This window comes from Bos indicus x Bos taurus, chromosome 5 (assembly GCF_003369695.1).
Source record: "Bos indicus x Bos taurus breed Angus x Brahman F1 hybrid chromosome 5, Bos_hybrid_MaternalHap_v2.0, whole genome shotgun sequence".
Taxonomy (NCBI): domain Eukaryota; kingdom Metazoa; phylum Chordata; class Mammalia; order Artiodactyla; family Bovidae; genus Bos; species Bos indicus x Bos taurus.
Window position 1 is genome coordinate 86298129 of NC_040080.1, and position 15053 is coordinate 86313181.

Below are 15053 nucleotides of genomic sequence, written 5' to 3' on the forward strand. Positions count from 1 at the left end.
CATGTAATAACCACGACATTAGAATTTTCATCTTTATTTCAGAGATTTGACACTCACAAAAAAAAGCAGCAGATAATTCTTTCGAGAGAATAATTTGGCTATAGCAAAATTCTAAAGTCTTCAACTGGCTCATCTCAACAAATACTAAAATGTTAAACCATTCATTAAAAAAATGGGTTTATGCTTCTTTTGTAACAGTTCAGCTCACATTTTTCAAAAGGTTCACAGAAAGAAATTGGGTTAGACTATAATTAAACTTCTGTTTATTCTTTCATAAGACTGATGTTTAAACTAGACAATGGTTAGATCCACAGTTTATTACAAAATGTTCCAGTTAAATGGAGTCATCTATATACAGTAATGGTTGGCCAATGTGGTTTTAGCTAACGTAAAAGTCAAAGTATTACAAACATAATCCAGTGTCCCAGGAATAGAAAATAAACATGTCAGGTATTACACTGCCCAGAGAACTTAAGGTCCTTTCACAGTACACTGACGCCCACATCGCTTGGGAGTCACATTTTCTCCTTGGAATATGCACAAAAGAGAATGAAAGCTCTGTTTACTTTTAAAACCTTGGAGCCTATAATATAAAAGCATGGGATCCTTGGTCTGAATTTATAAACACTTGAGGAAAAACCAAGGTCTTTAAAATGAAGTCATCTTAAACTAGAAAAGCAAGTATATTTGAGGGTTCTCTTTAAATTGCAATGTTATTTGCTTACTATTCATAACAAGCTCATTTATATGTTCCTGTATCTACTAAGTAAATACCACTATAGGTCTTCCAGCGACAACAGGTCAAAGTACTGCTTTTCTTTAATAAACAAGTTGTTGAACAGGGAGAGTATCATTTGTTCAAAATGTCACTGTGAGAATTTATCACTTTGGCTTTACAAACAGCTTACCTGTTTCCTTTGAACAGATCAACAGCAGGTTGATTGAATATATAGACAGCAGTGTTACTGAAGTCAAAAGTACCCTAAAGCAAAGAAAATAAGTCTTGTGATAACTATAAAGACTCTGACCTTAAAATGTAGAAAGGCCAAGGCTGATTAATAGGTTAACACTATTCACTGATAGAATCCAAATACTGGAACCTATTAGTCACACCCTCCTTAACATCTTCAATAAAAATGTTCTACCAAGTAAAGAATTGCTCATTGGACTGTAACTCCAAGAATTCAAATCTTTTACATAATTCTAAGCTTAAATATAAATGGCACTCTGGAATCATTTCAATTGAGGTGACTTTTAAAACAACATTGTGAAAGAAAGCTTTTGTGGTCTATGGTACACTTTCTGTGACATCTGAGTGAGGAGGTGTGAGAAGGGAGGGGTGGGGGCTGGGAGAGTAAGGCATGAAACGACCTTTAGGTCAGTGACGTGACTTTGGGCACCTTTCTTGAGGTCTCTCATTCCTAGACTCCTTGCCTATAATATAAAGGCAAATGGTGTCTAGGGTTCTTTCCATCTATTTATTCTATGGCTATTTTTGAATAAATAAATTAAACCACTGAGATAATTCACTTTTTTTTTTTTTTTTGCTCCCAGTGTCTCTTAAAAGAACCTCCTTTAATGGAGGGGAAAATTCTGACAATCATCTGTAATGAAAAGACTTTGTTGAATGATGAACTCATGTTTTTGTTTTAGTACATCTGGCTCATTGCCGAACCTTCCTCAAGAAAAAGCACAGTTAAAAATGATGTGGGAGATGACACAGTTCGGAATCATTTGGTTAAAACAGACATAAGAATTGAAAATAAAGCTTATTTAATAATAAGAACAAAATTCCAGTCTCCTAGATGAAACCATTCACTTCCTGATGTTGGGAAAAATGTCCCGGAAACAAGGCATTTGTGCAATTGATTCCATGTCTGAGTAGTTAAGGCAATTATTTTTCTGGCAAGGACTGTTGGGCAGTGCTTGGCACCTTGTGCAGTTCTCTCTGCAAGGGCCTCCTCCCAGACCTCTCCACATCCCATGCGCCTGCTGAACCCCTGCTCAACTGCCACCTCCTCAGGGGCCTTCCCTTGCCCCAGGCAGAAAGACAGCTTCTTAGCTTTCCCCTGTCTTGCAGCATTTTGTTTCGCCTATGTTTCAACCACAGGGAGATAAATGGGGGAGCAAAGACAGTCAAGGGCAGAGAAGATGAACGGCCAGAGACTGGCCAGGAAACATAAGAGAGTGACAGGGCTCAGCAGAGGTAAAACAAATACTGGGAGAAAGATCAGAAAACCTAACCCTTTGGGTGAAGGTACAACTGACCAGCTAATAAAGGGGAATGTATGTATGACTGTAAGGAAGGGCATCTGGATATGTATTGACTCAGATCTCGGAGGAAGAGGGTGAATAAGAGGGTAAGTCCCTTATTACTTATTCTGGTTGAGGGACATGAAAAGCTGAGAGCAAGCTTTTATTAAGCAATGGAGCAGTTCTGAGATAAGCAGTGGAACATGACTTGATATGCCACAGAGTAAGACACAGGACACAACTGTGCAATGATTTCTCTTTCATCTTGTAAGATAATATTTATGTTGAGGAAGCAGGCTTTGAGTTTCACTCAGAGTTCACTCACGGTGACACTGAAGCCTAAACGGCAATTTCCACATGTGCCTGTGCCAGGCCACAGGGGATTTATTTCTGTGTGGCACGGACAGCTTGGGCTTCCCAACTGGGGGCTGAGTGGGCGGAACTTGAGGATTAGCCATGTGCTCTTCTGGAGCACCTTTGTTCTCTGCTCAATTGACTCTCTTGGGACTGAGCTGGGGAGAAGAGTGCATATTACCACTGGCCCCGAGCTATTGAGTAAAGAGTATGACCTTTCAAAATACATACCTTGTAGGAGGGATAATTACTAATGTCTACCTAATTGCCAACATCCACTGGATCATGGAAAAAGCAAGAGAGTTCCAGAAAAAAATCTATTTCTGCTTTATTGTCTATGCCAAAGCCTTTGACTGTGTGGATCACAATAAACTGTGCAAAATTCTGAAAGAGATGGGAATACCAGACCACCTGACCTGCCTCTTGAGAAATCTGTACGCAGGTCAGGAAGCAACAGTTAGAACTGGACATGGAACAACAGACTGGTTCCAAATTGGAAAAGCAGTACGTCAAGGCTGTATATTGTCACCCTGCTTATTTAACTTCTATGCAGAGTACATCATGAGAAATGTTGGACTGGAAGAAGCACAAGCTGGAATCAAGATTGCAGGGAGAAATATCAATAACCTCAGACATGCAGATGACACCACCCTTATGGCAGAAAGTGAAGAGGAACTCAAAAGCCTCTTGATGAAAGTGAAAGTGGAGAGTGAAAAAGTTGGCTTAAAGCTCAACATTCGGAAAACAAAGATCATGCCATCTGGTCCCATCACTTCAAGGGAAATAGATGGGGAAACAGGGGGAACAGTGTCAGACTTTATTTTTTTGGGCTCCAAAATCACTGCAGAGGATGACTGCAGCCATGAAATTAAAAGACGCTTCCTCCTTGGAAGGAAAGTTATGACCAACCTAGATAGCATATTCAAAAGCAGAGACACTACTTTACCAACAAAGGTCCATCTAGTCAAGGCTATGGTTTTTCCTGTGGTCATGTATGGACGTGAGAGTTGGACTGTGAAGAAGGCTGAGTGCCAAAAAATTGATGCTTTTGAACTGTGGTGTTGGAGAAGACTCTTGAGAGTCCCTTGGACTGCAAGGAGATCCAACCAGTCCATTCTGAAGGGGATCAGCCCTGGGATTTCTTTGGAAGGACTGATGCTAAAGCTGAAACTCCAGTACTTTGGCCACCTCATGCGAAGAGGTGACTCATTGGAAAAGACTCTGATTCTGGGAGGGATTAGGGGCAGGAGGAGAAGCGGACGACAGAGGATGAGATGGTTGGATGGCATCACTGACTCGATGGATGTGAGTCTGAGTGAACTCCTGGGGTTGGTGATGGACAGGGAGGCCTGGTGTGCTGCGATTCATGGGGTTACAAAGAGTCGGACACGACTGAGCGACTGAACTGAACTGAACCTAATGGTTAACCAAAGGCCCTCAGCCCGGAAGAACTGGGTCTTCAGTAGCAAAAGAAAGATTCTAAGGAAACATCTTTCCCCCAGCTAGGACCACGTGGTGTTCTCATACCAGAAGCCTCTTTGCCTTTCTTTTGGGTGGACTTTCTTTGGAGATGATGCACTTGTATCAGGGCTTCCCCTGGTGGCACCAGTGGTAAAGAACCCATCTGCCAGTGTAGGACATTCAAGAGTCTTGGGTTCGATCCCTGAGTCGGGAAGATCCCCTGGAGAAGGAAATGGCAACCCACTCTAGTATTCTTGCCTGGGAAATCCCATGGACAGAGGAGCCTGGAGGGCTACAGTCCACAGAGTCGTAAAGAGTAGATACCACTGAAGTGACTCAGCACGCATGCATGCATATCACTTCCTTTTCTTTTCCAAGTGGGAGGAAAGGGTTGATCACAGAAGATTTTAGCAGGAAACTCAGCTATCTTCTTCCCCACACTTAACACTGGCAAACTGAGGTCATCCCACAGTGATGACAAGCCCCTTGCTCCCATGTCTGAGAGCCATCAGGCCACACCCCCAACCAAATGACCCCATAGTAAGTCTGACAGCCAATCCCTGAAGACCCTTTTCTCCATCCCTTCCAATGCATACATCTTCCCTTCCAAGACTGAAAGCTAATATAAAGCAAAAAGCTGTTTCTAAGTTGTCACTAAGAGGTACCTTCTGTGTATATTAAAACTCTAAGACTGCTTTAGCCTGTAACAGAATCTAGCACTAACGGGACTAAGATTTAGAAAAATTCACCTCCCTATTTAGATTCTTAGAAGAAGTGATAAGGTATCTAATTAGTTATCACAGATCCCAGAATAGTTTAAGAGGCTCCAGTGGGAGTTGACGTCTAAAAGACAGACCAGGAAGAATGACTTGAGATACAAAAATGACTTATTTGAACATTTATTTTGAGCATAACTGTGCCCTTATTTGTCCAAGTAAACATCTGGACATATAGTTAGGTTTCCTGGAGGAGAAACATAAGCTGGTATTCCTGAACTAAGAGCAACAGAAATGACTCACGTCTTCAGTTTCATCTGGCTGTCATATAAGCTTTCGTGCTGCTGTGTGTGTGCATGCTCAGTCGCTCAAATAGTGTTCAACTATTTGAGACCCTGTGGACTACAGTCCACAAGGCTCCTCTGCCCATGGAATTTTCCAGGCAAGAATACTGGAGTGGGTTGCCATTTCCTACTCCAGGGAATCTTTCCGACCCAGGGATTGAACCTGCGTTTCTTTGCATCTCCTGCACTGGCAGGTGGATTCTTTACCATTGCTCTTCCTGGGAAACCTTTCACATTGCTAACCACTGACCAAAAGTTTTCATATGGCTGGGGCAAAAGCCAATCACTGAAAAAGGCCTGTTCAATGGGAAGCAAACCTCAGCACCAGGCAGTTGTCAAGGTATGAATAGTCCAAACTGATGTTCAGCCTTGAAGAGGAGAGGATCTAGAACATGACTGGACACAGGCCCTGGGGAAGCAGTGGAGCAAGGTCAGTCTTGTGAAGAATGTGGTCAGGAATTCTGAGAACCCTCATGCATCAGCCATACTTTGTAAACACGGTGCAGGGACATTCCACTAGATTTTGTGTCCCCTGAGAACCAAGAGGCTGGTTCAGATCAGGTAAGTCGCTCAGTCGTGTCCGACTCTTTGCGACCCCATGAACCCTGGCATGCCAGGTCTCCCTGTCCATCACCAACTCCCAGAGTTCACTCAGACTCACATCCATCGAGTCAGTGATGCCATCCAACCATCTCATCCTCTGTCGTCCGCTTCTCCTCCTGCCCCCAATCCCTCCCAGCATCAGAGTCTTTTCCAATGAGTCACCTCTTCGCATGAGGTGGCCAAAGTACTGGAGTTTCAGCTTTAACATCAGTCCTTCCAAAGAAATCCCAGGGCTGATCCCCTTCAGAATGGACTGGTTGGATCTCCTTGCAGTCCAAGGGACTCTCAAGAGTCTTCTCCAACACCACACTTCAAAAGCATCAATTTTTTGGCACTCAGCCTTCTTCACAGTCCAACTCTCACATCCATACATGACCACAGGAAAAACCATAGCCTTGACTAGATGGACCTTTGTTGGCAAAGTAATGTCTCTGCTTTTCAATATGCTATCTAGGTTGGTCATAACTTTTCTTTCAAGGAGTAAGCATCTTTTAATTTCATGGCTGCAATCACCATCTGCAGTGATTTTGGAGCCCAGAAAAATAAAGTCTGAGACTATTTCCACTGTTTCCCCATCTATTTCCCACGAAGTGATGGGACCAGATGCTATAATCTTCATTTTCTGAATGTTGAGCTTTAAGCCAACATTTTCACTCTCTCTTTCATTAAGAGGCTTTTGAGTTCCTCTTCACTTTCTGCCATAAGGGTGGTGTCATCTGCATATCTGAGGTTATTGATATTTCTCCTGGCAATCTTGATTCCAGCTTGTGCTTCTTCCAGCCCAGCGTTTCTCATGATGTACTCTGCATAGCAGTTAAATAAGCAGGGTGACAATATACAGCCTTGACGTACTCCTTTTCCTATTTGGAACCAGTCTGTTGTTCCATGTTCAGTTCTAACTGTTGCTTCCTGACCTGCGTACAGATTTCTCAAGAGGCAGGTCAGGTGGTCTGGTATTCCCATCTCTTTCAGAATTTTCCACAGTTTATTGTGATCCACACAGTCAAAGGCTTTGGCATAGTCAATAAAGCAGAAATAGATATTTTCCTGGAACTCTGGTTAGGAAACAGAATTCTAGACTCCTGGACTCGGGAGAGACCTTGAGAGACTACCCTGCCCAGCTTTTCAGGCAGGATGGGAAACCTCTCTGCTCTGTGCCAACACAAAGGCTTGTAGGTCTGCCAGGTCTCCTGTCAGGAGACACAAGTACAACCCATCCTGATTCTGGAAAGTGCTGTGCAGTGGAACTGAGGCTGAGCTGAAAGCAGTGCTGCTATTTTCATCCTGGGTCCTTATTTTACCCTCCGGACTGACTTGAATCTACTTGAAATCTATCCCCTCTTCCACCTCAAAGTCCATCTGACGGTGCTCATTTTACAATGCTCATTTTAAGACGGTGCTCGTTGACATGAACATCTCTAGTACTTTCAGCTATTCATCCATCCCTTTTAATGGCTGTGTGCATGATGGTCTCACATTAGTTTTGGTTCAAAAAGTGCAAAGCACAATAAGATGATTAATTTGTGTTGTACACCCTGCTTCTTTTAAGGCGACCTATTTTGGTTTTCATTTTCATGGAAGCGGGTCACACTTTTCATTCTTATTGAGTTTCTGGTAGGAACTGCTGTTAGGCCAATCTTCCTGGTTCCATCCTGTGCACTTTTTGAAAAGTCAAGTATAAGGGTCTGCACTTATTTTCATTACCTTTTATCTTTCCAGTCTCCCGATATTTTTTAAATTGCTGATCCTTTTTACTTATGTATCAATTACCTCATCCAGCTTCCTATCTTGAGTCTGCCTTCATCCAAGTCTTCACCCAAGAAGACTCAAGCTTCATCCTGAGTGTGGGTCTAATGCTGAATGGAACAAGACCGTCTGGAAAGTGGCCCCTTGTCCAGACAACTGCTCCAAATAGACATCACCTCTGACTTCTCGTCTACTCTCTCGTCCCTCATGTCTAATTTATTGGCAAGTGTCTGATCATTTATGCCTCCAAAATATAACCCCAATCCATACACTTCTTTTTTTTTTTTCCTATCTCCACATCCACTACTCAAATCCAAGCCACTATCTTCTTTAATTTCTGGGCAGCTGGGATAATCTCTATGTCTCTCTTTTCTTGATTTTCTTGGACCCAGCAGCCAGAGGAATCTGTTTTATTGCTTTACTATATGTCTCCACCACTGGACTGCAGGACAGGCCTTGATGGTTTAATTCACAGCCATGGCCTGTCCTAGGGCTTCCCTGGTGGCTCAGATGGTAAAGAATTCACCTGCAATACTGGAGACATGGGTTCAATCCCTGGGTTGGGAAGATCCTCTGGCAAAGGGAATGGCTATCCACTCCAGTATTCTTGCCTGGATAATTCCATGGACAGAGAAGCACGACAGACCACAATCCATGGGGTCACTAAGAGTCAGACACGAGTGAGTGACTAAGCATGCACTCATGGCCTGTCCTATTTCCTATACTTATAATATCAAACACAGGACATAGCAGACTCTTACCTAAGAAAAAGTGACTTTACAAAGGTTAGAATCTCATTTTTAAGTCACATGAGATTCTGCCAAATATCTTACAAAAATCAAAGTACACTCTGTTTAAGCCAGTCCTGTGACCTGCCAGTTCACTCTTCTGAAAAATTTTATTGGCGTATAGTTGATTTACAATGCTGTGTTAATTTCCACTGTACAGCAAAGTGAATCAGTTATACATATACATATATCCACTCTTTAAGATTCTTTTCCTTGTAAGTCATTACAGAGTACTGAGAAGTATTCCCTGTGTTACCAGTTCATTCTTCAAAAGATAAGTTAGTTAAGCATGACTATTTAGGACATACTTATTTGGCCCAAGGAGCAATATTTTCTGCAGTAATTGCACATAAATAAGCTATTTAGTAATCTGCTCTGGAATGATGTTTGCTGCTGCTGCTAAGTCGCTTCAGTCGTGTCCGACTCTGTGTGATCCCACAGACGGCAGCCCACCAGGCTCCCCCGTCCCTGGGATTCTCCAGGCAAGAAAACTGGAGTGGGCCGCCACCTCCTTCTCCAATGCAGGAAAGTGAAAAGTGAAAGTGAAGTCGCTCAGTCGTGTCCGACCCTCAGCGACCCTATGGACTGCAGCCCACCAGGCTCCTCCGTCCATGGGATTTTCCAGGCAAGAGTACTGGAATGATGTTTGGGCTCTACTTTTTACCACTTTTGAAACCTGGGATGACATTTGTCCATTTTCAGTCCTCTGGCAATATATTCAGAGACGTTTTTCCTCTATTTGCTGCAAGAAAATTTTGTCTCATACATTAAACAATGAACACCTAAACGTCTATTTTAAAAACATTTATCTGTCATTGTTTGAAACATTTATAGGACTGTGATTCTTTATTCTTCTATAATATATACAAAGATTATATGGCTAATGTTTAAAAATTTTTCATTTTTAAAAGTATGTTATGCTAATGAAATAGAAAGCTGTGACAATAAATGGAACCAACACTTAAGATGATTGAAATGTTCTATACCATGGCTGTAGTGGTGATTTCACAACTGTATTTGAGTAAATTCATCCAATCCTACATCCTTTAACTTGAATTAGGAATCTTATAAGTTATACCTTCAACAAAAAGAAAAAAGAATAAAACCCAACCTAACAACACTTTAAGGCAGATGAAACTATCTTTTTAACAGCCCAGCTATATAACAAGAAATCATATGACATCCTCCAACCGAGCATCAGAGCCCTTGAAAGAGGTGAAGATGAAGCAGCCGTCACCACTGTGGATCTAGAAATAGCTCAGATGGGGGTGTTCAAGGCTGCCACACAGGTGAGGGCTTTCAACTCATCCAGGCCCCACTTCTCTCAAAAAAGACAGAACCCTTACCGACCCTCCCAGCATGACTCTCCCTGTCCTCTCCCTTGCCTGAGTTTAAAGCAATTATTCTCAAGCTTTGAGTCTATCTGAATCTCCTTGCTGCTGCTGCTGCTGCTGCTGCTAAGTCGCTTCAGTCATGTCCGACTCTGTGCGACCCCGTAGACGGCAGCCCACCAGACTCCCCCGTCCCTGGGATTCTCAAGGCAAGAATACTGGAGTGGGTTGCCATTTCCTTCTCCAATGCAGGAAAGCGAAAAGTGAAAGTGAAGTCGCTCAGTTGTGTCCAACTCTTTGCCACCCCATGGACTGCAGCCTACCAGGCTCCTCCATCCATGGGATTTTCCAGGCAAGAGTACTGGAGTGGGGTGCCATTGCCTTCTCCGCTGAATTTCCTTAGGTTCTTGTTAAAATGAAGATTCTCAGTCAGCAGGTCTGGAATGGGACGTCAGATTCTGTATGTTTCCCAAGCTCCCAGGTAAGCTGATGCCGCTGGTCCATGAACTGCACCTAGAGTAGCCAGGATGTAAAGCTACGAGCTCTGGTCCCCTGGCATGTCCGTCTCAGTGTTTATGTCTCACAACCTCTGGACCAGCGCCACCACATCACCTTCCACACTGTCTGCAGGTGTTCAGGGTGATTACCTGGGACACGGACCCCACCACTGTCCAGGTGAGACTGGGCTGAAGGGAAGCATTTACAGCTGAACCAATGCCATTCCTGTGGGACCCTGACCGACTCTCAGTGTGAAAGTGAGTCCTGTCTGTTTCCTTTGGTTGACTTCCTAAGGGTATTAGGGCATGACTTACTTCACTAGGATACATATATTTTAAATTATTTTTAACTTCACACCCCTCCCCAACTGCCATGTCCTTTCCTCCAAAGGGGCCCTGAGGTTGACCATACTATACAATCCCCCCTCTTCTATCTAAACCTGGATGAGAGTATAAAACCTTTTAAAAAAATAATGTCTAGAGATGCCTGTTTTATTTCTTACCAAGTGATGGCATTTCAGGCTGGTGACTTATTATATCAACTACTTTTGTACCTCTGAAGTACAAATCCACAAGCCAGCTCAGCAAGGAGCAGTGGTGTCCACACCTAACTGTGGGGGGTGGGTGTGGGTGTGGGGATCGGGGATGGGGGTGCGAAGCTGGATTTTCCAAGTAAAGGTCTTGGCTGTCAGGGTGCTGTGACTGGAGACAAGGGCTAGGCCTGAGATTGTTTGAGAGACCCTGACACCTGGCTGAGACAGGCTGAAACCCTGTGATCAGCCTGTCAATTCCTAGGCCCAGTCCTCCAACCCAAACCTTAAGAGCACAGTTACTATCTTCCTTTTTGTAGTCACTTCAGCCCAAACAAGGAGCTGAGCTGGTCCTAGGAAAGTGGATCTGGGGCCTATTTTCAGCTGACCTGTCCTCCGCCTGCACTCCCAACCTTAGGGCATTGCCCTTTCTGCAGATTCTTAGGAAAAAGCTAGGTTTCTGGTAATCTCCTGTCTCTTTTCAGTTCTGCTTTGAGAAGAAAAGGGAACATAGGGGTAACCAAGGGTGGACACAGGCATCTCGGCAGAGCTCCGGCGGCCCGAGGCCCAGAGCCACGCAGAGTCAGGTCTGCACTGGCCCGAAGTGCTCCTCTGGGAACACAGGGCCAGGGCACCTTCCTGGAAGGGTGTCCAAGAGGAAGAATTCACTAACCACATTCTACACTAGTAGGGGCTGTTCATCTGAGAAGGCAGAGGCTGGGAGAACATCAAGGTCAAGGAAGAAGAGCTAGAAGGGAGGAATGAACAGCTCTTTCTTACCACAAGGGAGGCCGTGAAAGTAAGCAGTTACTAGGTGAATCATTACTGTAGCTCCTCTTCTTTCCTCACCAGAAAAGAACACCAGCTTCCTGTGAGATCTGGAGAGCCCCTGCCTAAGAACCAAATGACAAGCTGGTGTTTTTCTCTCAGACCAAGTCATTCAGGAAAGAATGATCTTACTAGCATCCCTATGCTAAGGCCTCAGGCGGCTGCGGACGCCTCTCTGCTCTGCCTGCATGTGTCTCTGAGCTGTGGGGCTCTGTGCAAGCGTGCTGGCATCTGAGGTGCAGCGACAGCACCAGTGCTCTGTGGCTTGGTGCTCACAAAAGCTTTCTTGAATTGAAAAATACTCTTGACATGCTAACGTTATTTTATCATGCAGTTATCTCTGTTTCTATATCCTTTGATATCCCCAGTGCCTGGGAGAGTGTCTGGCACATAAAATGTACCAATAAATATTTGATGAATAAATGAATTATTTCCTTAAAAAATATAAAACTTTTGCCATCCTCATCATTAGAATAGTCCACATGAAAACTCCTTCGCTGGAGAGAAAGTGGTCTTTATTACTCATCCTGCTTTTATCTAACATCGTGTCCCCCCAAACTGCAGCCCCTCACTATCATAGACAGTCCACTGTCTATGTGGACTCATAGACAGAGATGTTGATTGAGGCAGAATATTTGCAAGAAAATGTAAAACCCGAGGACAAGGGAATTGAACAAAGTGTAGGAAAAGCTCTGTCTCCTGGCCAATCATCTTTCTCCAGTCCTTCCCTGTGATGCTGGCCTCTCCCAAGCTCTCTTCTACCTCCCACCTTTCTTCCACATTTCCAGGCTGTCTCCACCTTCCCCATTTTCTCATTCACCTCTCATCTCCACTGACTCTCCCCACTCTTTCACTCCACCCTCAACTCTTCATATAAGAAATATCTCTATGACGTGAATTCAGTTCAGTCACTCAGTCCTGTCCGACTCTTTGCGACCCCATGAACAGCACGATGCCAGGCCTCCCTGTCCACCACCAACTCCCGGAGTCCACCCAAACTCATGTCCATTGTGTCGGTGATGCCATCCAACCATCTCATTCTCTGTCGTCCCCTTCTCCTCCTGCCCTCAATCTTTCCCAACAATCAGGGTCTTTTCAAATGAGTCAGCTCTCCAGATCAGGTGGCCAAAGTATTGGACTTTCAGCTTCAACATCAGTCCCTCCAATGAACACCCAGGACTGATCTCCTTTAGGATGGACTGGCTGGATCTCCTTGCAGTCCAAGGGACTCTCAAGAGTCTTCTCTAACACCACAGTTCAAAAGCATCAATTCTTCTGTGTTCAGCTTTCTTTATAGTCCAACTCTCACATCCATATTTTAAAATACTGCTGAAGAGAGCAGAGTGCCTGCTGGGGATGAAGGAAGGGCTGGAGAGCCCAATGAAGTGAATTTGAAATGTCATTCATCTGTGTGGTCAGGGAGCTCAGGTTCAGGGCTTTTCCAGGATACTGTGATACAGCACCAGTGGAGGAAGGGAATTTCAGGTGTGGGGAAGTGAGGAGTTTAAGTGAAGGGCTGTGACATCTAAGCTGGACAGGGAAGGAAGCACAGAGGTTTTAAAAGACATACAAGGCACAGTTGGGAGTATCCAAAGGGAAGCCCTTGGAGGGAAGTAGAGGAGGCTGTGGTCTGGAGTAGGGTGTCTAGCGGGTACGTGCAAAGTGGGTGGTGCAGTATAGTTTCTGGTCTGGGTAGTGATGCCAGTGGGAGAGGCTTAAGTGGAGAGGAAAGGGCACACAGGAGAAGTATTTTTTGATGACAGCTTAAATGGAAGAACACACGCCTGAAAATTAGGAGAGAGGGACAAGCTGTTCTAATTCATGAGGAAATTTTAAATATTTTGAAAAATTCAAAATTATTTTTTACATAACAAATGCACCTCCTAGAGCTTTCATTTACTTCAATGAGAATTCGGTATAATTAAGCACTTTGTTGATCACTGCTAACAATAAATTTATATTAACAATAAGACCCTGATGCTGCGAAAGATTAAAGGCAGGAGGAGAAGGGGATGACAGAGGATGAGATGGTTGGATGGCATCACCAATTCAATGGACATGAGTTTGAGCAAGCTCTGGCAGTTGGTGATGGACAGGGAGGCCTGGTGTGCTGCAGTCCATGGGGTCACAGAGTCGGATACGACTGAGCAACTGAACTGAACAGAACAATAAATTTAAATATTCACTCTGTCAGGCCCACCCTAAACACTTTTAACAGTATTTTACTTATGAATAGTACTATTACTACCTATTTTACAGATAAGGAAACTAAAGTTCAGGGAGGTTGAATATTTTATCCAAGGTCACAAAGCCAGCATCGTAGCCCTCAAACTCTGGCAGTCGAACTCCAGAGTCTTTATCCACCGTGCTTTACTGTCTGCCAAAGTCAAATGTCCACAGAAGAATACCAGTGTGAAAAGCAAGAGCCTAGCAGAAGACAAAAACCTCAGATTAAAATATATCCAAGTATTAATAATTGAGCTTGTTTTAACAGACTTTGAGTGATTTTTTAATATTTTATACATTTTCAAAATGGCCTTAATGATTATCTTACTTTTACAATAGTAGTATTAAAATAAAAAATATAAAGAATCTTTCAAATGCCAGCATCATTATTCCAAACCCTTTTTTGGGAGGTATTTATCTGTTTAAGCCCAAAGCTTATTAATATAATTCCCATTTAATTTAAGGAACTCATGAAATACTTATGGAAAAGAGCAGAAACATCTAGTTATTCAGTCCCAAAATGGACTTCTTAGTCACTACACCCTGATTAAATTTCAACATTCTGAGGGTCAGAAGACCAGCACACTAGGATCTAGTAGCATGTGATTATTTGTAATATTTACAAAGTGAACAAGAGAATTAAAGGGATGGTTTTTAAAGGCTGGACAGGGAACAGGTGAGGATCAATTATTTGTACAATTCCATTACTTTTCTTGTAGGCAAATCTAAATTCTGTGGTGCAAAGATTCTCTTAAACTAGCCTCACTGTTGATTCAGTTCAGTTCAGTCGCTCAGTCGTGTCCGACTCTTTGCGACCCCATGAACCACAGCACGCCAGGCCTCCCTGTCCATCACCAACTCCTGGAGTTCACTCAGACTCACGTCCATCAAGTCAGTGATGCCATCCAGCCATCTCATCCTTTGTCGTCCCCTTCTCCTCCTGCCCCTAATCCCTCCCAGCATCAGAGTTTTTTCCAATGAGTCAACTCTTCACATGAGGTGGCCAAAGTACTGGAGTTTCAGCTTCAGCATCATTCCTTCCAAAGAAATCCTGGGCTGACCTCCTTCAGAATGGACTGGTTACAACTATAGGCAAAAAAAAACACGAAGTGGTGACACAGGCTTTCTTTCTTGTGGACACAACTTCCTCATTTAAACTCAGACCTCCTCCTAACTTTCTTAGCTTCTCAAAAGCATCAACTAAACTGATAAACTCTATTTCTATCTGTGTATCTCTTTTAAAAACTTCTCTCTCTTTAGGATTATATTAGATATTGTTTGATTTGATCACCAGTGATATACATTCTTTGCCTTAGAAAAAACAAAGTACTGGTCACTGTTGATTAGGTCATTTGTTTTGTCTAAGGCAAGGAATG

General features: G+C 43.4%; 1 protein-coding gene across 1 annotated transcript in view; it reads right to left on the reverse strand.

Moving 5' to 3' along the window:
* Positions 1 to 15053, reverse strand: part of SLC38A1 (solute carrier family 38 member 1) — a 73466-nt gene that overhangs the window by 14904 nt on the left and 43509 nt on the right. The window contains exon 6 of the mRNA XM_027542651.1: positions 909 to 982. Coding sequence (XP_027398452.1) covers positions 909 to 982 — 74 coding nt within the window. The remainder of the gene's footprint in view (positions 1 to 908; positions 983 to 15053) is intronic.